The sequence below is a fragment of the Oryzias latipes genome, chromosome 2 (assembly GCF_053564925.1).
Source record: "Oryzias latipes strain Hd-rR chromosome 2, Olatipes_Hd-rR_3.1".
Classification (NCBI taxonomy): Eukaryota; Metazoa; Chordata; class Actinopteri; order Beloniformes; family Adrianichthyidae; genus Oryzias; species Oryzias latipes.
In genome coordinates, this window is record NC_136238.1 from 35,899,348 (window position 1) to 35,926,863 (window position 27,516).

At 41.0% G+C, this 27,516-nt stretch overlaps 1 protein-coding gene across 1 annotated transcript; it reads right to left on the reverse strand.

Moving 5' to 3' along the window:
- Positions 1–1,854: 1,854 nt before the first annotated feature.
- On the reverse strand, positions 1,855–27,436 carry LOC144986919 (uncharacterized). Its single transcript, XM_078935676.1, has 2 exons — positions 27,073–27,436; positions 1,855–5,611 (listed from the first exon to the last, which is right to left on the reverse strand). The coding sequence occupies exons 1-2, from the start codon at positions 27,215–27,217 to the stop codon at positions 3,369–3,371; spliced, it is 2,388 nt and encodes a 795-aa protein (XP_078791802.1). The 5' UTR covers positions 27,218–27,436; the 3' UTR covers positions 1,855–3,368.
- Between the last annotated feature and the right edge of the window lie 80 nt (positions 27,437–27,516).

Here is a 27,516-nt window from a genome sequence, read left to right on the forward strand (position 1 = left end):
GCAGAGGAGACCACAAAAAGGTGAGGACGCAGAGGTGGGGAGGAAGATCTGCAGGCACAGCTCCGTTCCAGGAAGTCAATCCTCAAAGGAAGAGGGGGTGGATCCGGGTGGCCTCGGCGGTTCATCAGGCCTGGCCAGGGGCCCTGAAAGACCTACGGCGTCCAACTCAGCGCCCATGACGAGCGGCGGACCTCGCGGACAGCAAGGGCAGACCGCCGGAGCACGGAGATGGCCGGAGGCGGGATGTCACACTGCCTGGTTCCACTGCCGCCTACGCAGGCGTTGAAGGCCACGTCTACCGGGTTGTCCACGGGGTGCTCCGGGAGAGGCGTAACATCTCGCCAGGAACTTGCTGTCGGTGGCTCCGATCGGCTAAGGTGCCATCCGGAAGGAGACACGCGGGGGCGTGTGGCCAATGGAAGGGCCTTTGCTGGGGCTGGGACCGACCAGAGCGGCGCACCAAGGAGCAGATCGGAGGGGTCGCCGTCATGGAGCAGCTTCAGCCCGTGCATCCATCCGGCGTCGGGACGTGGGTGGAGGAGCACGAGCCAGAGGAAGGACCCGCTGATGCCTGGCCAATGGACTGCAGGGCCTCTACTTTGGACGAGGGGCGCCTGCTGAACTGTCTGGTGGATCGGCGTGCTGCCTGCACTGTGGCAGATGGCTGGAATGGATTGCCGCACATCGTCAATCCCTCGGAGGAGGGGGATGGTGTGACGGTGTGGCACCGTCAGATGACGAGGGGGGCCACACTGTGTTTCATTATTTGTGCATTTATGTATTTTATGTTTAAAATGACTACCTGTGGTGCCACCCGGAAGCTAATGGAGAGCAACGCCCAATGGGCGTGGCCTGTGGGAGCACCATAGGTAGTGAAATGAGGAGTGTGACGGAGGTGCCAAGCGCTGTGTGGCCCTGCGTGAAGCAATAGTGGTGTCAAAGTTCTTGAATAAAGAAAGAACCTCCTCACCTTGGCTCCTCTGCATCCTTTTCCGACGGGACCCCGTCACATTATGGTGTCAGAAGTGGGATCGCAGAGGAGACCACAAAAAGGTGAGGAGCAGATCGGAGGGGTCGCTGTCATGGAGCAGCTGCAGCCCGTGCATCCATCCGGCGTCGGGACGTGGGTGGAGGAGGGTTTAACTATTTCACTTGTTGAATAATGTTCCCACAAATATCAGAATATAAATGAAATTGAAATAAACATACACCGTACCAATGGCATCAACAAAGTCATCCAAGCATTGAAATGTTTGTTGTTCAGCTCACTATGACTACCAGACAAAACCCCCACCTGCACACTGTCACCTATTTAAATACCTCTTCCCATCTACCTACCTGGTAGATTAGGATTTACCTTTTTCCTTATACTGCGCCCTGCTGCTATGGAGTTGATCCTACCTGGAAGAATCCTCAAAATCAATGTTCAGGAGCAAAAATAAAGAAAATAGAAGACAAAAAGGCAGGATAGACAAATCTTAACAGTATTTATTGATCATTTTATTTTAGTGTAAATTTACACCAGAAAATATTCATAAGAATACTAATAAGGTACCAGAGTGAAAAGCAGCAGATTAAAAGGACTTAATAGATCAAATCTTAACGATACCTATCTCTACTAGATGTTAACTCTACTAGATGTTAGCTCTAATAATTCAAAACAACTCATTTCTATTAACAGGTACATCTAAAATAATTCATTTTGTGAACAAGGTTTTACATATTTTGTCAGCAGTAAAACTCATTATCTAGTATCATTACACACAGATTGAAATGTATTGATACTTTACTTTGTTGCTTTTGATAATTGTGGCTTAGAGAAGATGAAAAGCTAAAAAAAGCTGTCTAAGAAAGTCAGGATAAGACAAGACAAGACTTTATTGATCCCCAGAGGGAAATTCAGTTATTACAGCAACAAAACAAGAAATATGGCAGTTAGAAAAACAAATAGTCAGTAAAAAATAAAATTGTAATAAAAGTGGAAGTAAAAGTACACGTCATAACTAAAGCAAACACCGCAGCAGTTTCAGCAGTCCTAACTGTGTCATTCTATAGTCTAACAGCTGTTGGGATAAAGTACCTCCTGTAGCAAATCATACATTAAAACAACCAAAGTTTTTTTTTTCTTTTTAGAAAAATTCCTTTCTACACATTCAATACTCACTTTTGCCTTCCTCTGATAAAATTACTTCATCAATATGGCATGGAGGCCATCAGCCTGTGGCTCTATGTACATGAAAGAAAGCTCAGGTTGCTATGGAGTTCATTAAAACATTGGGGTTTTACCCCAGGAGTTTTAAGCATTAAAAACTCACTTTCAAATATTTAATTTTCTAAGATACAGAACTTTTTCTAAAGTCTTCTGCTGTGGTACAGAGGTTGACCTCTTATCAGAAAATTTTTGAATTTAGAGTTTACACTAAATCCTTACATTTATTCATTCATTTTTCCCTTTCGGGGTCACAGGGCTGCCGGAGCATATCCCGGCTACTTGGGCGTAGGCAGGGGACAACCTGGACAGGTCACCAGTCTGTTGCAGGGTAGAACATCCACAGTCACACACCCATTCACTCCCGCATTCACACCTATGGACAATTTAAAATTGCCAAATAACCTATGAAGCATGTTTTTGGATGGTGGGACGAAGCCTGAGATCCCGGAGAGAACCCACGCATGCACGGGGAGAACATGCAAACTCCACACAGAAAGGTCCCCCATTGATGTCGTGTTTTTCATGTTCCCCCAGCTGGGACTTGAACTGGGGGCCTTCTTGCTGTGAGGCAAGAGTGCTAACCACTGCGCCACCATGCAGCCCTAAATCCTTACAATGTCAAAAAGTCTTACAAGTTCTAATGTGTTGTTTGAGATGAGATACATCACAAAAACTTTTTTTACATTCTTTACAAGAAAGAAAGCCCTAGTGGTCAAGGCAGAAGAGCACTATTTACTGGCGTACAGAAGAGAAGCGCCATCTTTTGAACTTGTCCAGACATGCCCCTTACACTCACAATCAGCAGAGAAGCAGTTGCCAGAGGTGTGAAGCTGTAAGGATTCCCTGTGTGTTTCCCCTTCTCTTTGTGTGCATTCTTGAGGAAATGTAAGTCGTTCCTGCTTCTCATTTATCAATAATTTTGTGATTTATTTTATATTATAAGATATTTATTTCATATTATAACATGTTGTGGAAGTTTGAGTTATTTGAATATCTGTCTTTAGTTCTACTTCTACATCATCCTACACACATGGATGAAGGCAACAGCTGCTGTAGTTCATCATCTTCCAACGTTGTTCAATAAAAGAAAAAACTTCAGTCTCTTCTCCAAGTGCCATGATTCTCTGACCGGAATGTTGTTCCATGATCTGCCTCCTCAACCACAAATCTTTAAGCGAGGCTCGACCTCCCTCGCACATCCTGTGTGAGTTCTCATGTGTTTTCTGAGATGAGATATTTGACTAAAACTTTTATCACATTCTTGACAAGAAAAAGGCTTTTCTCCTGTGTGAATTCTCATGTGTGTTTTGAGATGAGATATTTGACTAAAACTTTTATCACATTCTTTACAAGGAAAAGGCTTTTCTCCTGTGTGAGTTCTCATGTGTATTTTGAGATCAGATGTATTACTAAAACTTTTATCACATTCTTTACAAGAAAAAGGCTTTTCTCCTGTGTGAGTTCTCATGTGTGTTTTGAGATGAGTTATTTGACTAAAACTTTTATCACATTCTTTACAAGAAAAGGGCTTTTCTCCTGTGTGAGTTCTCATGTGTTTTTTGAGATGAGATCCATCACTAAAACTTGTATCACATTCTTTACAAGAAAAAGGCTTTTCTCCTGTGTGAATTCTCATGTGTGTTTTGAGATAAGATCCATCACTAAAACTTCTATCACATTCTTGACAAGAAAAAGGCTTTTCTCCTGTGTGAGTTCTCATGTGTATTTTAAGACTAGATGTATGACTAAAACTTTTATCACATTCTTTACAAGGAAAAGGCTTTTCTCCTGTGTGAGTTCTCATGTGTGTTTTGAGACCAAATATTTGACTAAAACGTTTTTTACATTTTTTACAAGAAAAAGGCTTTTCTCCTGTGTGAGTTCTCATGTGTCTTTTGAAACAAGATCCATCACTAAAACTTCTATCACATTCTTTACAAGAAAAAGGCTTTTCTCCTGTGTGAGTTCTCATGTGTGTTTTGAGACTAGATGTATGACTAAAACATTTATCACATTCTTTACAAGAAAAAGGCTTTTCTCCTGTGTGAGTTATCATGTGTGTTTTGAGACTAGATGTATGACTAAAACTTTTATCACATTCTTTACAAGAAAAAGGCTTTTCTCCTGTGTGAGTTCTCATGTGTATATTGAGATGAGATCTGTCACTAAATCTTTTATTACAGTCTTTACACGGAAAAGGCTTTTCTCCTGTGTGAGTTGTCATGTGTCCTTTGAGACTAAATCCGTTACTAAACCTTTTCTCACATTCTTTATAAGAAGTTTTTTTATCTTTTGCATGGATTCTTGTGTGAATTCTGAACTGAGCTTTGTTACAAAAGCTTTTACCACATTCTCTACAGATATAACATCTTTCATCAGACCCAGTTTCCATGTAGTTAGTAATTATTCTTGAGTTTTTACCAGACGTGATAGAGGAAAGTCTCTCTTCTTTTGGAGATTGGTTGTATTTCTTACCCAGATTTGTCTTCTTGGGATTTTTTCTTACATCAGTGTTGCACAGACTTTCTGACATGTGAGAGCTGTCCACACTTTGGACATGACTTCTGTCTCTTTTCTTCCTCTGATCTCTGTTCTGTTGGTCTGTCTCTTCATCTGTAGTTGATGTTGATTCTGTCTCTTCATCTGTAGTTGATGTTGATGCTGTCTCTTCATCTGTAGTTGATGTTGATTCTTCATGTTGGTTTCCTACTTCATCCTGACTATCAGTTACATTAAAGCTCTGCTGATTATTTGGATCTGCTTCACTGTTCTCATCTATTTCATAAGTAGGAATCTCCATCAAAGCATCAGTCTCCTGCACAAGCTCAAGATGCTCTTCATCCTGATTGATGCAGAGTTCCCTTGGTTTTTCTTTAATCTGTGGTGATTCTGGTTTCCCCCATTTCTCTTCATTTTGTGGTGATTCTGGTTCCTCCTGTTCCTCTTTAATCTGTGGAGGTTCTGGTTCCTCATGTTCTTCTTTAATCTGTGGAGGTTCTGTTTCCTTCTGCTCTTCTTTAATCTGTGGAGGTTCTGGTTCCTCCTGTTCCTCTTTAATCTGTGGAGGTTCTGGTTCCTCATGTTCTTCTTTAATCTGTGGAGGTTCTGTTTCCTTCTGCTCTTCTTTAATCTGTGGAGGTTCTGGTTTGTCCTGATTTTCTTTAATCTGTGGATGTTCTAGTTCCTGCAGTTCCTCTTTCATCTGTGGTGGTTCTGGTTCCTGCTGTTCCTCTTTAATCTGTGGAGGTTCTGGTTCCTGCTGTTCCTCTTTAATCTGTGGAGGTTCTGGTTCCTGCTGTTCCTCTTTAATCTGTGGTGGTTCTGGTTTCTCCTGTTGCACTCTGACATTTCTCTGCCGGTTGCAGAAATCTTCTTCAGTCTCATAGTGCTGGGGGAAAACTTCAGGGACACAAACACAGAAAGGAGCCTTATTCTTTAAAAGGACTTTACATCTTGTCAAAAAGCAATAAATATCAAAAACCTCGCAGTAAGAAAAATGCATGAAAAGGTTTTGTTTTTAAATGTATCTACTCAGATGTCATTCAAAGTTAAGAAATTAAGAAGTGATTTTGGTCTTGAATTTATTTATAAGTTACAAAAAACACTCATATTTTTGCAAAGAAGAAGAAACTAAATTAGATTGAGATCCGTAATTTGACTATAGCATATAAACAGACATGTATTTAAGTTTTAATAAATTATTACATTTGCTACAGGGATCTATGGGGGAAAAATCCTGTTACCAATACCAGTATGAACTAAAACCAAAACTTTATCGATTTGTATAACATCTTTCATTCCCGTTACGCACACAAATTGCTTATCATAAAATAAAATAGCAATAAAAAAATAATTAAAGAAGAAAACACAGGATAATAGTAATTATGTCAAGTCTTAACATTGTTACCTGGAATGTGCGTGGACTTGGCTTTGGGTCAAAGCGACTGAAAGTGTTTAACAACCTGACTGATCTTAAAGCAAATCTAGCTTTACTGCAGGAGAACCACTTATCTAAATCAGCTGATCATCTCTTGTGCTGCTAACAATTTCCATTCATGTATTCTGCTGGTTACAACTCCAAACAAAGATGAGTTTCTATTTTTAATTAATAAAAACATTTATTTTACTCATAAAGATACAGTTACTGACCAAAACATTTTGGTACGGCACTTTCGGTTCGGTTCACTCTTGTACTGTTTCGGTAGCCCCCCCCCCCCAATGTGTTAACAGTGCAGAGGAGGTGGAACTAATGTTACTCGCGGTATTCCGTTGAGACTCTCAATGGTTTCTGCTCTCGCATGCCTTTAGAGGGGGTCAGAGCATGGCCACGCACATCAAGCAAGCAGCAACAAGAGTGTTCTGTTTATGTAGCTCAGTTATGGAGGGTCTGAATGGTTCAATGAACCCCGAAGGAAGATCCGTCTTCCACGGTCAGAAATGTCATTGCAGTTCAGGTTCAACAGCTACAGTGTTGGACAAAATTGTTTGTACCCCTCAGTTAAATAATAAATTCCACAATGCTTACTTGAAAGGTTCAAAAGTAACAATAAATTACAATGTATTGAAAATTAAATAATCAAAATCAGCCATTACGTTTGAGTTGTTGATTAACAGAATTATAAAAAACGTAAAAAACTAATGAAATGGGCTGGACAAAAATAATGGTACCTCTATAAAAGACTGAGAACTAATTGCCCAGGGGGGTCATGATAAACTTAGGTATGTCCTTTAAGTGACAACACAGCTGTTTTCAAACCCATAATCAGTCAGTCTGCCTATTTAAAGAGAGACAAATAGTCAAGTTGCTGTTTGGTGAAAAGGTATGAACCAAACTGAACATGGACAACAGAAAGCCAAGGAGAGAATTGTCCCAGGACATTAGAAACAAAATTATAGACAAACTATAGCCGCGTTTACATGGGCAAAAGTAATCGGAAAGAACGCCTGATCGGAAGAAAAATGTTTTGTTGTTTTGCTATGTGTGAGAATTTCGGACTGTGAGCCGACCCGCTGCTCTGCGTTAGCGACTGCCGGACTCACGAGAACCAAGCAGAGCTCGAGCCACCAGCTCACACAGCGGCTTTATGGCGGTGTGTGAGCTTTTCAAAGCAGAAATGCCTCTCAGTCCTTAGAAATTGTTCAAACAATCACATGGATTTGTGTTTCCAGTCTCGTCCCGACAAAATAAAGGCTGATGTTATTCCCACACATTTACGTGCAGCCAAGATGCAGATTGCAGCATTTTTTGTCCATCAAAAGGCTAAATTTTGTGAGGTCTTGTTAGCCTCTCCTAACAATGGCTTCTTCCAGTTCCGTTCTTCGGTAACGTTTTATAATTAGAGTCCTTAATAGACTATTTATAGGACATTACCAAGTCCTTAATAAACTATTTACAAAATATTAACAAGCACTAGAAATATCTTAGTAAGCTTCTTATAAGTACATTTATTAGCATGAATAAGTCCTTAATAAACTATTTATAAGACATTAACAAACACTAGTAAGGTTTTAGTTGAATTAATCTGCTTATAAATATATTGACATGTCCCTTAATAAACAACTTATAAGACATTAACAAGGATGAGTAATGTTGTATTAAGATGCTTATAAAGACATTTATTAGTATTTGTTAATCCTGTTCACAAGTTATTTACAAATTGCTTGTATGTGATTAATAAACATATTAACAGTGTTCTTATTAACAGTTTATTGAGTGTTTTGCAGCCCCCCAATCTAAAGCGTGACAAACCATTTATAAATTGCTTGTATGTGATTAATAAACATATTAACAATTCCCATGTCAAGCTGGACTCAAATTTTTTTAAGTCCGGCTGATGTGACTCAACCTCAATACTACACCACCTGGATGAACGAGAACCTGACAGTTTGAGTGTTTTGCTGCCTCCTAAGTGTGGGCTATGTTCTGCCACAAAGAACCACAAAGTACAGAATATGGAGAGGGTGGAGAGGGTGAGCAGCTTCAAGTGCCTTGGTGTAAACATCTCGGAGGACCTGACTTGGACTACTCACATTCAAACACAGGTTAATAAAGCAAGGCAAAGACTGTACCATCTGTGACAGCTGAGGAATTTCAGGGTCTCACCAGCAATCCTGAAAACCTTCTATTCCGGTGCCATAGAAAGTGTATTGACTCAGTGTATCTCAGTGTGGTATGGGAACAGCTCTAGTCAAGACTGCAAAGCCCTGCAGAGAGTTGTGCGCTTAGCTGAGCGCATTTCAGGGTCTACTCTCCCCTCCCTGCAGGACACCTACCTCAAACGCTACAGAAGTAGAGCTGCAAAGATCATCAAAGACTCCACCCACCCCAGTTATCATATTTTCACTCTGCTGCCATCTGGTAAGCGCTACCATGGCCTGATGGCAAAGACAGAGAGACTCAGGAGGAGTTTCTACCCCCAGGCCATCAGGCTCTTAAACTCCAAACGGGTATCTTAATTATCTAAGTCTACAGTTTACATTCATGCACATTATAAATCAATGCAATGAGTACTCCAATTAAGGTGACCTCCTCATCATAATTCTTTGCGTTCTATATTCAATTCTACAATACACATTTTTTCTTATTTCATCTTTACATAGCTTTACTTTACTTATATATATTATGTATATTTTACAGAAATATATTTTGTACATTTCCTGTGCTGCTTTACTTAATTATTGCACTGTCCACAGAGCTGACCTGGCTTACATTTCACTACGGGTTGTATTGCTAAATATAACTTTGTATGTGACAAATAAAGAATCTTGAATCTTGGAATGGAATGGAAACAAGTTTATTTCGAATATATGTTAAAAAAACAAAACAAAACAAAAAGAAAGAACAGACATAAATAAAAAAAGAGAATATAAAGAAAACGTTCACGCTCAAGAACCGTTATAAACACAAACAGAATTTTTTTCTTTTCTTTTTTCTTCCATATATGAACACAAATACTACAAACAATTAAACAATTATACATATTCGAAAAGGAGTGAGAAGAAGTATAAACTTATATAAACTCACCCCCTATTCCTCATCAATATTAATTACATTAGTAAGCAGCTTCTTTGTTTATACACAATGTTTCATAAGGTATAATAATTTTCACAGAGTACTGTCCTAAATACTTAGCATGAATTATTATTGAAGAATACTATGCGCATATTAAGATAAGAATAATATACACATACATATTTTTACATATGTATACTTACATATATATATACATCTAATATCCATCCGATATATTTGAATATCGTTTTAAAATCATATTTTTATATCTTATTTTAAAGAGTTTTATGTTGGGACATTGCTTTATTTCATCTTCTATACTGTTCCACAATTTTGCTCCACAAATAGAAACACTGAAACATCTTCTATTTGTGCGTGCTTTGTGTATGTAAAAATTTTGTTTTCTTCTCAAACTGTACTCTCCCTCTCTTTTCATGAATAATTTTTGTATATTTGCTGGTAGCATGCTATATGTGGCTTTGAACATGATTAATGCTGTGCGCAGCTCCACCAGATCTGTAAGTTTCAATAATTTTGATTATAAGAATAATGCATGTGTATGATCCAGATAACCCACATTATGTATGATTCGTATCGCCCTCTTTTGAAGAATTAACAGTGAATGTAATGATGTTTTATAATTGTTTCCCCATACCTCCACACAGTACTTTAGATACGGTAGCACCAGGGAACAGTATAGAATATAAAGTGATTTATAATTTAGGACAAATTTTGCTTTATTTAGCACTGATATGCTTTTAGACAATTTTGATTGTATGTATTTGATATGTGGCTTCCAACTTAATTTATCATCAATTACAACACCAAGGAATTTACATTCATATATTCTTTCAAGTTTTACCCCATCAATCGTTACATTAATGTGCATGCATTTTTTACAGTTACCAAACAACATAATTTTTGTTTTGCTCAAATTCAATGATAACTTATTAATATTAAACCATATTTTCAACTTTTTCATCTCTTTAGTTACATCTTCCAACAGTTTGTTTAAGTCATCACCATCACAGAAAATATTTGTATCGTCTGCAAATAGAACTAATTTAAATATTTCAGATACTTTGCATATATCATTAATATACAGAATGAATAACTTGGGGCCCAACACTGACCCCTGTGGGACACCACAAGCAATGTCCAAACATGCTGAACAAACATCTCCCAGCTTCACAAACTGCTTTCTCATACTCAAGTAGCTTCTGATCCAATCCAACACTATCCATCTAATACCATATCGTTCTAATTTATTCAGTAATATATCATGATTAATAGTATCAAAAGCCTTCTTTAGGTCAATAAATTCCAGAAACACATTTTTTCTGATCAATTGCATTTGTGATTTGCTCTATAAAGTCTATGATTGCCAATGACGTTGATCTGTTTGCTCTGAATCCGTATTGACTGTCACTAAGAAGTTTGTGCTTTTCCATAAATGCATCCAATCTACATTCAAAAAGTTTTTCCAATATTTTGGATAACTGTGGTAATAAGGATATGGGTCTGTAGTTTGTGAAGTGGTGCTTGTTCCCAGTTTTATACAGCGGTATGACTTTGGCTATTTTCATGCTGTTTGGAAAGGAACCTGATTGAAAAGATAAATTACAGATGAACACGAGTGGTTTCAAAATACCCTCAATCACTTTTTTCAATAAAGCCATGTCAATGTCATTGACATCAGTTGAATATTTGTTACTCATATTTTTTACTAAATCTAATATTTCCTTTTCTGTGACACAACTGAGAAACATTGAACTGGGATTCCGACTGATTAGTTCATGGTACTGGTATCCAGATGGTCCTGAATCAGAGAGTGTTTTTGCTAATTCTGGTCCAACATTTACAAAATACTGGTTAAAGCTTTCAGCCACATCCTCCATCTTGTAATTTTCCCTTTCATCATAAATGAAATATTTAGGATAACCATTTTCTTTGGCACCCTTTCTAATAACTGCGTTAAGAATGCTCCAGATGTTTTTGATGTTACTTTTGTTTTTGTCAAGTAACTTATCATAATATTCTTTTTTGCATCTTCTTATAATCTTGGTTAGTTTATTTCTGTATTTTTTATATCTGTTTTCTGCCTCTTTAGTTCTTTGTTTTAAAAACTCTTTGTAGAGACAGTTTTTCTTTTTACAGGCATTTTGTAGCCCCTTTGTAACCCATGGGCATTGGCTATAATTTGTTTTTCTTCTAAATGCTTTGATAGGACAATTTTTATCAAATAATGATTCAAATTTTTTTAAGAAGGATTCATAGGCCTCATTAACGCATTGTTTTTTGTAAATTTCCTCCCAACTTTGGGTTAATAGATCGTTTTTGAATGCATGTATGGATTCCTCATTTTTAACCCTTCTGTACTGTGTTGACTTGTTAAACTCATAATTTCTATAATTATCATTGTATACTGTAAACACTGGAAGATGGTCACTTATGTCATTAATTAATAATCCGTTAACTGTTTTATTTTCAATATCATTAGTGAATATATTGTCAATTAAAGTTGCACATTGGTTTGTAATTCTGCTGGGTCTAGTGATTTTTGGAAATAAACTGATACTGTACATGGTATTTATGAATTCATCTATTGATTTGAGTTTTTTAGGATTTAACAAGTCAATATTGAAATCCCCACATATGAAATTTACTTTATTTTTTTTTATAAACATTTTTTCAATCCAAGATGAAAATATTTCAATGTTTGAGCCTGGTGTTCTGTCTATACAACTGATTATGATGTTTTTTTTGTTTTCTTTACAGATTTCAATAGTTATACTTTCAAGTACATTGTCAATCACAGTTGTCAAAATTTCCAACACCTGGAATTTCAGGGTATTATGAACATACAATGCCACTCCTCCTCCACCCTTATTAAGTCTATTATTGTATCTTAGTTCATAGCCATCTAAATTAAAGTCCATGACTCCCTTTTCTGTGTTAAACCAGGTTTCTGATATTGCAATTACACTAAATGGATGTAAAAATGTATGTAAATTTTCCTTGATATTGTTAAAGTTTCTATACATGCTCCTGCTATTAATGTGGATAATTGACAATTTATTTTTAGTCTCAACGTTCTGGTTGTAGTGATCCTCAGTATAGTAACAGCAGTCATCCTTGATGGTGGAGAAAAAGTTGTTGATTGGATCAATGTCATGTTCTATGTCCCGTATATTGTGAGCAGTGTACTCAAATGTCCTTAGCATCAGTTGATCCAGATCCGTTAACTTCTGTGATGTTTGGCTGACTTCCATGCAATTAAGTTATTGTTCTTCATGATTGTGTCTGAGAGTTTGTTACCTTGATATCCCAGAAGCGGCGATTACTGATATCTGTCCAGTTCCGTAATGTTCCTGATCAATAGAACTTTTGCTTCCTCTGGACTCCCATTCAGCCTGATGAAAACTTTACAATTGGTTGTCCAAGTGTTCTGAATTTTCCCCTGCTTCCTTAGATGACGTGCTTTCTTGGCAATATCCGCGTTGTGTTTTGTTAAGTGCTCGTTAATGAAAACGTTTGATCCTTTCAACTTCCTTGCTTGCCTCAGCAAAGCAGTCTTTTGTTTTCGATTAACGAACCTCATGATGATCCCTGGTTTGTCACCGGCGTTTCTCCTGGGCAGTGGATGACAGGCCTCGATGTTGTCACCGTCCACCAGCAACCCCTTCGACTGCAGAAAGCCAACCACCTGCCGCTCCACGGAGCTGCCGTCCTGCTCCCCCGGTTCTCCACCGTCGTCACCAGCCACGGCCCGAGGATATGACCGAGGCTTGATGTTTATTCCGGTAACAATTACGTCATTCATGCGCGTATATTGCTCCAGGTCCGACACTCTGCTCTCCAGAAAGGCAATCCTCCGGTCCTTTTCGTGGTTCTGGACCCGCATGGCTTTTACCTCCCCGACCAGGTCCCGGATCCCCTTCTGGATTTCCGTCTGTTCTTGGCGAACGGCTTTTACTTCCTCAGCTAGAAACTCCAGCGACCTCTTTATGTCGTCGACTTCGTCGGCTGTTTGGTACTTCTTGGGAGGCATTGTGAGTACTCCAATTAAGGTGACCTCCTCAGAAAAGTTGTCGATGTTCTCGTGGAGATAATGTAAAAGTCAAAAGAGACGCTCAACATTTCAACTTACCTCTTCTGACAGGTTTGCGGGCTTTGTTTTGTCTCTTCTTTCCACTCTTGCCTGTTTTTTTCTTCTTTTTTGGTGTTCTTTTCTTCTTTTTTCCCTTCTTTTTCTTCTTCTTGTGGGAGGAGGGTGATTGAAGGAGCTGAGAAGTGATTGATTTATTTGCCTTTTCTGTTCTTTTTTCTTTACTTTTTCACTTTGGTGTTAGTTGTTGATGGTTTAGGTGTTTTTTTAGTTCACTTATTTTGTTTTTTTTGGTGTTTTGTGGGTTTTATCCGGTGGTGGATGTGGAGCTGGTGGCGTTCTCCTGGACGCCATGGCCCTCACTTCACTTACCAGGAAACACGGCGTTAAAAGAGGTGCCGGCAGTAAACCTGTCTGCTCTTTGCTGCTTCATGGTCATACCCCCCCTCTCACTATCACCCCCCCCCCCCCCCCCCTCTGACATCCCTCCCTCTTCTTCCCTTCTTTCCTTTTCTGTCCGGTCCAACACCAAAGATTTTCAGGCATGGTTGAAATGAATAAAGTTTGGCCTCAATGACAAAAGGGGTTTATTCAGACATACCTTTAGTTTGTCTGAAGATTAATAACCCCTCTTGTTAACGTAAAATATATCCAACACAAGAGGCCCTCAGCTCTCATCTGCCTGCCTAGCTGTTGGACAGGACAAGTAAAAAAATAAAATAATTTTTTTTTTTTTAAAAAACAGGTGCCGGCTCCCTGCACAGCGTGGAGGATGTGGTTCTGGCCGTGGGGGAAGTTATCGGGCATGCTTCAATTAAATCTGCTGCTCGCATGAATGGAGCCATTGTTTTGTTTGTGGAGAGGGTGGAGCAGGTGAACACGCTGGTTGAGAAGGGCATCTCCATCAATGGCATGTTTGAAACGGTCACGCCACTCTCTCAGCCGTCACGCCGCTCTCTCCAATAGGCTGAGGGATGCTATGGAGCAGATCATCCACCGGGACCAGACCTACTGTGTCCAAGGTTGACTCATGGTCGATAATGTCTTTTTAATTCGAGATGTTTTGGAGGTCTCTGAGCTTTTGGGCATACGAACATGTCTGATTTCTCTTGACCAGGAAAAGGCTTTTGACCGCGTTGAACACAGCTTCCTTTGGAAAGTTATGGAGAAGTTTGGGTTCTGCGCTGGTTTCATTGCTAAAATCAGAGTATTTTACGCCGAGGCTGAGAGTGTACTGAAAGTGAACGGCAGTCTTTGTGCTACTTTTAGAGTGGGTCTGGGCATACGGCAGGGCTGTGCTCTGTCTGGCATGCTCTACACTCTCTCCCTGGAGCCCCTCCTCCATAAGATCTGTGCAAGTATTGAGGGTTTGTGTTTGCCTGGTTTCCAGAGGAACATTGTTTTATCAGCTTATGCTGATGATGTGATTGTTTTTGTTCAAAATCAGGCAGACGTGAATGTGTTGGTAGATGCAATACATGCTTTTTCTAAATTGTCATCTGCTAGGGTTAACTGGCACAAGACTGCGGCCCTTGCTGTGGGAAAGTGGCTGGACGCTCTCCCAACTCTCCCATCCAATGTGACATGGAAGAAGGATGGTTTGAAGTACCTGGGAGTTTTTCTTGGTGGTCCTGTCACTCTAAAAAAGAACTGGGAAGATGTTGTCCATAAACTGGAGGGGAAGATGAACAAATGGCGATGGCTGCTCCCCCAGATGTCTTTTAGGGGGAGAGTATTGGTTATCAATAACCTTGTTGCTTCCCTGCTTTGGCACAGGCTGATGTGTTTGGAACCCCCTTCCGGGTTACTGTCTCAGATTCAGTCCAAACTGGTTAATTTCTTCTGGGACAGTCTAAACTGGGTGCCACAGGGAGTGTTATTTCTTCCCAGGGAGGGGGGACAGGGCCTAGTACACCTGGCCGGCAGAACTGCCACCTTCAGGATACAGTTCCTACAAAGGTTTTTGACTGGGCCGAAGGATTTAATGTGGAAGGAGCTGGCTAGCTGCATCTTGAGGCGTATGAATGGTTTGGGGCTGGATGATGCTCTGTTTTTAATGGACACCAAATTTTTAGATGTACGTGGGTTGCCTCCTTTTTATCAGGGTGTTTTTTAAGTCTTGGCACCTTTTTTATGTTGTCAAACGAAAACCCTCTCCCTTTCTTTTTTGGCTCTTAAAAGAGCCCTTGATCTTTGGGGCTTGGTTGGACATATGCGATGACACCACCCCTGGACTTCAGTTCAAAATCCAGCCTTGCATGCACTTAAAATAAATGTGGGCATGCAGCAATGTGCATCTTGTTTGCACAAATTACGTGTGGCCAATCTGAATTTCCATCAGTTTTTGTGCTTGACCTCAGATAAATACGTGTGAATAACATCAGCCTTTTGAAAACGCCCCAAAGACATTTAATAACTTCTTTACTGGACCAAGCAAAGGCATTTGTTTTTGGAAACAACTTTCATACAAACAGTATTCTTGATCAAGTAGGTGTGCATATAATGAAAATCTTAATGCTTGCACAATTAGTCATTTTATTTTATTTACATAAAAACAATTTCATAAGCCTATAATTTTTGTACAATTTTTGTGTTAATCCTTTTCTTTAATTTTTTTAAACAGTATGGGAAAGGAAGAATGGCAGGAGCATGGAAGAGGAAGATGTGGGTTTTTGGCATGCTAGGAGTCCAGGGGCAGAGGAGTGGAAAGCCAGTTTTACGACTTGTGACGAAACGTACTCGAAGGGAACTTGTACCACTGATTGGCCATCATGTGAAACCCGGGTCCACTGTTATTAGTGACGAGTGGGTAGCATATCGCATCCTTCCTGCCCTTGGGTACAAACACCTAACAGTTAATCACAGTCAGTTTTTTGTAAATCCTTAGAACGGTGCTCACACACAACATATAGAAAGGGCATGGCGGACCACTAAAGAGCAAGTATGGAGGCTTAGGGGGAATCAAACTGAAGACATGCTACGTGAGCACTTCTGTTTGATTGAATGGAATAAATGGCTTGCTAAGAAACATCACAGTGGTCCGCTAGGACGGTTACTACATGATATAAAGAAAAAGTACAATTGATGCACTTATTTTTTTTAATGTACACAAAATGTTCAGCACGAGTGGACAGCTACTGCCCCTTGGAAAGGGCTAATTCTGAGTTTAAACATGTTGAAGTGTATTGTAAGTTGTTAAGTTCTAAGTGTTATATAAGGTACAATCTGTAATGTGGCTGTGATGTGTTGAAGCGTTGTTATATGTTTGTGGCTGTGGTTCATGTTATAAAGGTCATTTTTCATATTCTGTACTTCGTGGTTCTTTATGGCAGAACATAGCCCACACTTAGGAGGCAGCAAAACACTCAAACTGTCAATGAAGGTTCTCGTTCATCCAGGTGGTGTAGTATTGAGGTTGAGTCACATCAGCGGACTTAAAAAAATGTAAATCCAGCTTGACATGGGAACTGTTAATATATTTATTAATCACATACAAGCAATTTATAAATGGTTTGTAAAGATCAACCGCTATTTGGTCACCCTTTAGATTGGGGGGCTGCAAAACACTCAATAAACTGTTAATAAGAACACTGTTAATATGTTTATTAATCACATACAAGCAATTTGTAAATAGCTTGTGAACAGGATTAACAAATGCTAATAAATATCTTTATAAGCATCTTAATACAACATTACTTATGCTTCTAAATGTCTTATAAGTAGTTTATTAAGGGACATGTAAATATATTTATAAGCAGATTAATTCAACTTGTAAGTCAGTTGTAACACATTACCAAATGCTAATTAATGTACTTATATTTAAGTACTTGGGGTCAACAGTTCAGTGTGATGGGGAGTGTGGAAAAGAGGTGAAGAGGCGAGTGCAGGCAGGTTGGAGCGGGTGGAGGAAAGTGTCAGGAGTGTTGTGTGACAGAAGAGTGTCAGCAAGACTCAAAGGAAAGGTGTACAAGACAGTGGTGAGACCAGCTCTGCTCTATGGGTTAGAGACGGTAGCAGTGAGACAGAGACAAGAGGCTGGGATGGAGGTAGCGGAGATGAAGATGTTGAGGTTCTCCTTAGGAGTGACCAGGTTAGACAGGATAAGGAACGAGTACATCAGAGGGACGGCTCATGTTGCCTGTGTTAGCGACAAAGTCAGAGAAGCCAGACTGAGATGGTTTGGACATGTTCAGAGGAGGGATAGTGGATATATTGGTAGAAGGATGTTGGAGATGGAGCTGCCTGGCAGGAGGGCAAGAGGACGGCCAAAGAGGAGATACATGGATGTCTTGACAGAGGACATGAAGTTGGCTAATGTTAGGGTAGAAGATGTTCATGATAGAGTGAGGTGGAAAAGGATGATTCGCTGTGGCGACCCCTGATGGGAAAAGCCGAAAGAGAAAGAAGAAGATAAGCAACTTACCAAAACCTTACTATTGCTTGTTAATGTCTTATAAATAGTTTATTAAGGACTTATTCATGCTAATAAATGTACTTATAACAAGCTTACTAAGAGATTTCTAGTGCTTGTTAATCTTTTGTAAATAGTTTATTAAGGACTTGGTTATGTCTTATAAATAGTCTATTAAGGACTCTTATTATAAAGCGTTACCCGTTCTTCCACAAAAAAAGCACTGTCCACACGGATTAAATATGAAACGATGAGCGAACAGGCGCTTCATAATAGTCATAACACTAATAAAAAGCACATTTGGGAGATCGCCTCATATATTACCGAGCTGCTGCATAAATGTATGTGGCAGCAAAGGTTTGTTTACAACGGGACCCATTTCCCTTCGTATTTTATCCGTATTTTTAACACTACTGCACATGCCCAAATGATTTATCCCGACCGAAAGTGTGACCCATGTGAACGTTTGTTCTAATCAGAAAAAGGTTTTCTGTGCCCATGTGCACGGTTGAATTTTAACCCGACCATTGATCAGATCAAGATATTTTGCCCATGTAACCGTGGCTATTGTAAAGGTAAAGGCTTTAAAACCATCTCTAAGCAGTATGAAGTTCCTGTGACGACAGTGGCACATATTTTCAGAAGTTTAAGACCCAGGGGACAGTAGCCAACCTCCCTGGACGTGGCCGGAAGAGGAACCTTGATGACAAATTGAGGAGACGGATACTTGGAAATGGATCCAAAGAGCCCAGAACAACCTCCAAAGACATTAAAGGTGAACTGCTAGATCAAGGTACATCAGTGTCAGATTGCACCATTCATCATTGTTTGAGCCAGAGTGGACTTCATGGGAGACGACCAAGGAGGACACCACTGTTGAAAGGAAATCATAAAAAAGCCAGACTGGAATTTGCAAAAATGCATGTTGACAAGCCACAAAGCCTCTGGGAAAATGTCCTTTGGACAGATGAGACCAAACTGGAACTTTTTGGTAAGGCACATCAGCTCTATGTTGGTAGACTCAAAAATGAAGCATCCAACCAAAAGAACACTGTCCTTACTGTGAAACATGGAGGAGGCTCAGTTATGCTTTGGGGCTGCTTTGCGGCATCTGGCACAGGGTGTCTTGAAGTTGTGCAAGCTCAAATGAAATCTCCAGATCATCAAGGCATTCTGGATAGAAATTTGCTGCCTGATGTCAGAAAGCTTGGTCTCAGTCGCAGGTCATGGGTCTTCCAACACAACAACCATCCAAAAAAAAAAACAGCCAAAAGAACCCCAAGAATGGCTAAGAGAAAAGCGTTGGACTATTCTGAAGTGGCCTTCTATGAGCCCAGATCTGAATCCCATTGAACATCTGTGGAAGGAGCTGAAACATGCCATTTGGAGAAGACACCCGCCAAACCTGAGACAACTGGGGGGTATTCCAGAAAGCATGTTTAAACTACCCTGACTTTAATCCTGAACTCTGGCTGAAATCCGCCTGAACTTGCTTACTCTGGGTGTGTCGTTTCCAAAAGACCGGATATGAGTTAGCGTAATTACGATCGACTTGGTAACCCTGGGTAAATGCACGTGCACAGCAAGTACATAAAGACATTCTCAATGGATCGCCAATTTCCGGATTCACCATGAAAACGCATGGTGTAAAAAAGAGAGTGCTATACTTCAGTAAGATGGAGTCGGAGATTTTAATGAAAGCGTACAAAGATTATACACCCATCAAAAAAGTAATACTGCCGTATCATCAGCAAAAGAAGGAGTTTCCGCTTGGAGAAAAAAAAAAGAACAAAGTAAACGCACGAGTTTCGATAGACCAGACAGGGAATGTCACTCACGACCCGGTCAAAATTAATATCGCATTTAAAGACTTTTATAAAAACTTATACATATCACAGATCAATCCATCAGAGTCTCAATAATCTAAACCTACCCAGGTTAAACGAGGACCAAATCACAAATTTAGACTCCCCGCTCTCGTTGTCTGAACTTCATGAAGCTCTGTCACTTATGTCTAATGGTAAAGCCCCAGGGCCTCACGGCTTTCCCACTGAGTTTTACAAAGAATTCTGGTAACAACTGGCACCAACGTTTTATAAAACGGTCACATTTATCAAGGAAAGCCAGTCACTACAGCCTAATATCCCCAGCCCCATTTCTTTAATCAATGCAGATGTAAAAATTATCTGCAAAGCAGTAGCACAGAGAATAGGAAAAAATCACTCCTCACATAATCTAACCCGATCAATCTGGATTCATCAAAGGCAGTCAATCGGATGACAATGTTCGCAGACTCGTTAATATAATTGACTTTGCTACCATTAAAAACCAGGAAATGAAAATAGTATCACTGGATCCTGAAAAAGCTTTTGACAGAGTAATTTGGAAGTTCATTATTGTTGCTCTCCATAAATTTGGATTTGGAGAATCATTCATCAATTGGATTAAAATATTATATCACAACCCCAATGCATCAGTCAGAACTAATAGACAGACAGACCAGAACTCTCCAAGGGGCGGCGCCTGGGGGGCTGGGGCCTGGGCTTGCTCCGGGTGGGGGGATTTCTGGCTTCTCTCCCTCTGTGTGGGGCGGTGTGAGGCCTTGGGGATTGGTGCTTCGGGGGATGGGACCCCTGGACTGAGGGGACCTGGGGCCTATGCTGGGGGACGGCTGTTTGACCACCCAGAGACAGTCTACCAGCTGTCCCCGACTTTCCTCTTCCTCATGTAATCTCTTATTAATGTAATGGGGCAGGGGGGTTCAGCCTGCGATGCACTTTGGAGGGAGGAGTTACTTGGCAGTGGTCCCCCTCCCATGGTTGCCGTATGGAATACCCCCCCTCTCGGTTTTATTTGCACTTTAAACATGCAGGGTTGCCCACTCCTTCCCTCTCTTTTTACTATATTTATTGAGCCCCTAGCTGGGCAGTGGCCAGATCTAGCTTGTAGCTGTACTAGAATGGAGTAGTAAGGCGTCTCCTTCCCTCCACTAGCCTGGGTGTGCACCTCGGGCAAGTGCTAGTACACCCTTAGCCTCCGTAATCAGGGTAACGATAAATCTTTCAAACCCGTAAATGTCCGCATGGGTTCCATCGATTTCTGGTCAGCATCATGTTTCGGTGACATGTGCCACTGGGCGTATGAACCTCATCCTGAGGTCACCGGCCAACATATTTCTCGTGCCTCCGAGGAAGGTTTTTGAGCCAGAGGCTAGGACAAGGACAGTCTGATATAAAACTTACGACCCGTGGACCTCGCTGTCACCATCCCAGCTTGCTAGGCCATGACAGATGAACCACGGGTGTAAAGGGTGGGGCCAGGACTGCGCACACTGCACTTAACCTTAAAATCCCACTGCGCAGGCTCGAAGGACAAGTCCATGTCCATTTGCCACTTACTCCTCAAGTCCTGTAGCGATGGGAAATTGGCAAAAACGGCAGGTGGAAAATGCCACTGGCAGCCGCAGCTCCAATCCTGCATGCAGAGGGTTCAGGATATTGGTCGCCTGTTGCTGAAGCAAGGAGATGACAGCAACACCCTGAACGACCAAGCAGTCTTTTTTAGGGACGCACTGCTTGCTCCATATGGAGAGGGGCCTAGAAAAGGTGGCCTAAACAATGCTCATCTCCTCCCATACCCTGTTGGCTGGCCACGGTCAACGGGCCTCTTTGACGCGGTCAAACATCAATGAAAAAAAGGTTCCCACCTACCTCAAAATGTGTAAAAGGATTAAAAGTAGCATGTTGGAACGTCAGAACCATGCTGGATGTAGGCAGTCGTCCTGAACGTCATTCTGCTCTCATTGCGCATGAGCTATCAAGACTCTCCATTGATGTTGAAGCCCTTAGTGAAGTCTGATTCCCAGGGGAAGGCAGTCTTAGAGAGAATAGCGCAGGTTACACCCTCTTTTGATCTGGCAAACCGGTAACAGAGAGACGCCTTTCTTGAGTAGGTTTCTTTGTTAGAAACTCCATTGCCTCAAAACTGTAAAACCTTCCAACTGGCCACTCTGACCGCATCATCTCCATGCGCCTACCACTAAGAAACAAATATCATGCAGTTGCCAAGTATCATGTTGGCAACTGCAACAACAACGGGCGCCTGCTGCTGGAGCTTTGCACCGAGCACCAACTTACCATCTCAAACACCTTGTTTCAGCAAAAGGCCAGTCTGAAAACTACCTGGATGCATCCTCGGTCAAAACATTGGCACCTCATTGATTACATCATAGTGCGTCAGTGAGATACTAAAGATGTCTTGCACACCAGAGTGATGCCCAGCGCAGAGTGCCACACAGACCACCGCTTTGTGCGCTGCAAACTCAAACTCCACTTCAAGCCGAAACCCAAGTAAGGTTCCGGTTCCGGGTTACGGCAGGACGCGTGCGTGGCTCTCTGCGGATACAACTATCTTCAAATGACTTAAAAGTTGATTTTCTCCAAAAAAGAGAGCTGACCATGGCCCCCAAGAAAAGCCAGGAATACGAAGACCTTAAAAAGTGTATTGATGATCTCCAAGCTGCGTTGTATCCATTTATGGAACAAGTGACCGCTAAGCTAACTCCACTGATTGAGCTGATTGAAGAGTCCGAAGATGTCGGGCTCAAAACGAGCAACGAGAAAACCGGGTCAACATTCTGGAGAAAAGACTGGACCATATAGAACAGCAAGTAAGGATGAATAATGTCATTCTCACTGGAGTACTAATCAAACCTCAAGCAAAACTGAATGCAGTTGGAGCTAGCACTGCTAATGCTAATAGCGCTCGCGTAGCTCGCAGTGCTGAAACTGAGAGCGATGGAGAGTCTCTGATACACCAAATGGAGTAATTTCTCACGTCCAAACGGATTTCCCTGGATTTCAACACCATCGAGACCTGCCACCCGCTCCCCAGGAGAAAGGAGACGGATAAACCAGCGATCCTCATCAGGTTTGTGAATCAAAAACACAAGCTAGCTCTGATGAATCAACATAAAAATCTCAGAGGTTCCGCTGCTTATCTGAACGACCATCTGACCAGAAGGAATGCTGAAATCGCCAAACATGCCAGGCTACTCAGAAAGCAGAAGCAGATTGAAAACACTTGGGTTAAAGGCTGCAGGATTTACGCCAAACCACTCGGTCCACCGGACCGAGTCCAAGGTTCTGGTTGTGAACACCATGAAGGACTTTGAGAAGTGTCTGATCACGGTCGTCTGAAACAACATGGAGTAATAAATCAAAGAGCCAAATCATTTCAAGAAATATGACACCTGGATTCCTCACTTTCTCCATAAGTCTGATGTAACCTGATTTACAGCAGAGTTCTGACCTGCAGACAACTTGACCTCAACTTTCACCTTCGCTGATATCAGCTGAAGAAGGATATGGACCTGAATCTAATGTCTGCAGACATAACATCGAAGAGAACTAAAAACTGTTGAACCCAGAAGAACGGCTGTTAATCAGCAGAAGAAGAAATGCCAACCTTGGACAATCGACAGACTATGGACCCTTTTTATTTTTCCCTTACAGCATTACTTTATAATAAAAATAAATCAAAAAATCAAAAAATATAAATAAAACAAATGATTAATCAATTATTGAAAATGGTTAAATTGATCGACGTTTAATGATATTACTTCACTTGCTCCAAAAATTGATAAATTGATTCAAAAATCTTTCCTAATGTAGCATAATTTTGCACATGTTTTTAACTTTTGATACTTGATGAAATTTTGCAATGAAAATTCCTGAAACAGTGTTGTGTATTTTACTGATATAGTATTATGTTTTAAGCATATGAATGACTTTTATAAGTAACATAATCTGCATATATTTTAGATAACTGATCTGCATTTGCCATGTTGATTTCTAAAATAGTTCTTTTTTTACATAATAATTAAGTAATTCATCTTTGTCATGTGTTTTATTGATACTTTATGATTCTTAATTCTTTCTGATAAAAGCTAGGAACCGTATATTGATAAATCATGTGATAAAATGGTTATAGTATAATGGGGTGGGATTATATAAATTGGCTTCCTTCCACTCCCTTTCAAGTAATATTAATTAATATGTCTAACTATCCAAAGTTTGATTAGTTACTGTATGAATGTATAACTGATGTTTGTATTGCTTTTGTGTATTATTTCTAGTTAATTGCTTGAAATAAACCATTTCAAATCAAAAATCAAAAATCAAGGTGGAGCGCCAAAGAAGAAATTGAACATCAGCGGCTTACAGTCAGCTGAAACCAAGGCAAAATTCCAAGCAAGTCTACAGTCTAGCCTTGAAGACACCAGTTGCCCGAGTGATCCCTACCGTGAACCACTCTGGGAGCAACTCAATCTTGTCATTCTGCAATCCTCTGATAAAGTACTTGGATTCTCCAGAATAAAGAACAAAGACTGGTTTGATGAAAATGATCCTGTAATCCAGGAATTGCTTGCAAACAAGAGCGCAGCTCATCGGGCTCATCTAGCCCAGCCGTCTTGTACTGTGAAGAAGGCTGCCTTTCGTCATGCGTGCAGCAACACCCAACGCAAACTCAGAGAAATCAAGAACGAGTGGTGGACCATCCTTGCAGACAGAACTCAGCACTGTGCAGACACTGGTGACTTCAAAAGCCCTTAAGGCAGTGTACGGGCCCATGCACCAAATCCTGAGTCCCTTGCGCAGCCCAGACGAACGGAAGCTTCTAGCAGACAAGACTTCCATCTTGGATCGCTGGACTGAACACTTTTGAGCTCTCTACGGCGCTGATCGCGTGGTCGGCGTGACAGCAATTCTCCGTATTCCCCAGTAACCATTTAAGAAAGAACTGGATGAGGCGCCTTCTATGGAAGAGATCTTAAAAGCCATTAAGCAACTGAAAAATGGCAAGGCAGCAGGAGTTGACGGCATCCCACCAGAGTTATGGAAGCAGGGTGGCCCAGTGCTACACTCCAAACTCCATGAACTGTTTATCTGCTGTTGGGAGAAGGGAAAATTACCGCAAGATCTCCGTGATGCAGTCATCATCACCCTCTACAATAACAAGGGAGTAAAGTCTAATTGCTCAAACTACAGAGGGATTACCCTACTCTCCATCGCAGGAAAAAATCCTTCCAAGAATCCTGCTCAACAGACTTGTGCCCACTATCGCCAAAGATCATTTTCCAGAATCCCAATGTGGCTGCAGAGGCAACAGGAGCACAACTGACATGGTGTTTCTCCTCTGACAGCTTCAAGAAAAGTGTCGTGAGCAGAACAAGGCAGTCTATGTAACCTTTGTTGACCTGTCCAAGGCGTTTGACACTGTGAGCCGAAAGGGCCTGTGGCAGATCATGAACGATCAGATCAGGCTCAAAAGCGACCTTTCAGTTACTTTCCCCATCATCAACGGCATAAAACAGGGCTGTGTCTTGGCACCCACTCTTTTCACGATCTTCTTCAGCACGATGCTGAAGAAAGCCACTGACGGCCCTGATGACGAGGATGCCGTGTACAATCGCTACCGCCTCGATGGCAGCTTGTTCAACCTGAGACGACTGAAGGCTCACACCAAGACCTGTGAGCAGATGATCAGTGACCTCCTCTTTGCAGATGACGCAGCACTCCTAGCTCACTCTCAGAGGGGACTTCAGCAATTAACTTCCTGCTTTGCAGATGCTGCCAAGCTCTTCGGACTTGAAGTTAGTCTAAAGAAGACAGAGGTCCTCCACCAGCCAGCACCTCGGGAAGTGTACCAGCCTCCCCATGTCTATATCGGAGAGACAGAACTGAAAGCTGTCCAGCAGTTTACCTACTTGGGGTGCACAATTACCTCAGATGCCAGGATCGACAAAAAGTTAGACAACAGGCTCGCCAAGGCGAATAGTGCCTTTGGCAGACTCCACAGTCAGGTGTGGAACAACAATCACCTAAAGAGACCCACCAAGATCAGTGGCCTGTTTCTGAATAGAGGTGTGCCGTGGAGCAGCGTGGTAGAGATACACAGAACGGGGCAGGAAAAGTTGGCTTTTATTGTTGTGCGAGTTACGCCACTGTTTGTGAATGGGCTGTTGAAGCTTGGGCTCACGTGTCTGCTTGGAGCAGCACAGCAACTAGACAGACTCTGACAATGACAAAAGGGAACCTGACGTGTTAAAAATTGAGTGCGACGGTTGTTTCCAGATACAGAAGAAGAGGACTTTGATGGATTTTTGGGTGCTGTTTCATAACTGAAAAATGAAAAAATAAATCACAACCAACTTAGATTTGCTCCAAAAGCCTTTGTAAACACACAGTGTGTGTTTGCTCAAGCCGGTGTGTGCATCTGCAGGAAGGAGGGAGGGAGACACTTAGCGCAAGTGACTTTGTGAGCATTCAGGTTGTGTTACTCAATTATGGAGAACAGTATTAATAAGGGTTTCCTCTAAAAGATCAGAGTCTGGTTCTTTTATTAACCAACTCTGAGGGTCAGAAAAGGGCGTTAACGTACCCGCGCCTTAACACTCAGTGCGCCTTTTGCATGTGTCAAAGACTGAAAAATCCCCCATAACTGAGACCGTTTTCTATAACCCAGTGTGTCCTGTGGTCAAGAAAATACGGTACTCAGGTTGAAACCTAAACCTTTTTTGATAAGCACAGAGATGATTATGCTGATGACGTTTTTTTTCCCGCAGCACACCTAACCATCTCTCACACTCTCATAGTGTATTGAGGAACACTGGTTGACAGTAGTGGTTTCATTTTTGGAGTAATCCCAGTGATGACCAATATATAGTTTTAAATGTTTTATAAGACATAAACATGATATTCACAAGAACAGGTTTTTTTTTTAAATCTAATTCCTCTGATGATCCGTTTCATACAGACACACAGAGGACATCACACAGCAAGCAGAAATAAACGTATCGTTAAAAATGAGGTCAGGAGTCCAGCTTTTTTTTAAATGACAAAAGAGCAAAGAAAACAGAAAGATTGATTTGTTATTTTCTAACTACAGTATTAATATGTCCAGGCTTTGTTTGTTTCATACTACAGCATGTTCATATTTGTTTAATTTTGACATAATTTATTTATTAGAGAGCAAAATGTTATACATTATTTAAGGTTTAAAATGATTTATTCAGGATTAATATCTCTGTTTATTTTTATTCATTATAAAATCGAAAATACAAGTTAAACGTGTAAAAGTTTAGCTTTAGTGTGTTCAGTAAATGTTTATCTTGTTGTTTGGCCCGAAACCTAAAGAGTGTTTTTTATTTAGGCCACTTGATGTGCGACTGAGTTCAGATAACAATCCAGATAGCAGCTCAGACGACAAAAAAAAAGACGTTCATGGATCTATGTGTCTGCAGGTGATGGATGCTGCAGTGAACCTACCAACTATGTGGAGCTGAAGCTGCGGGTTCCAGCTGCTATCCAGCAGTCTGCGCTGACGACAGAGCTCCTCCTCGTTCTGGACGATGGTTCCTTCAGCAGCAGAAAGTTGTTCTCTGACAGAACCTTCCTGAGGTTCTGAAGACATGGTTCCTGCTCCGATCTTCAGCTCCAACTCCCACAAACACCGCCGTGCTCTTCACTGCAGCTCCGATCGATCATCTGCTAGTCTCACAATCACAGAAAAAAGGTCCAAACAGAAACTTTTCTCCTGTTTGGAGATTTTCCTGAAAGTTCCTGTGATCCTGCAGGAGTCAGTTCTGCTCAGCCTGCAGAGCAAACAGAAAAGACTCTGGAAGCTTCCACATGTGAATCTTCAAGACAAAGAATCCAAACAACAACATCTGATTGGTTGACTTTTGGAGGGAAAGCTGCAACAGTCTTCTG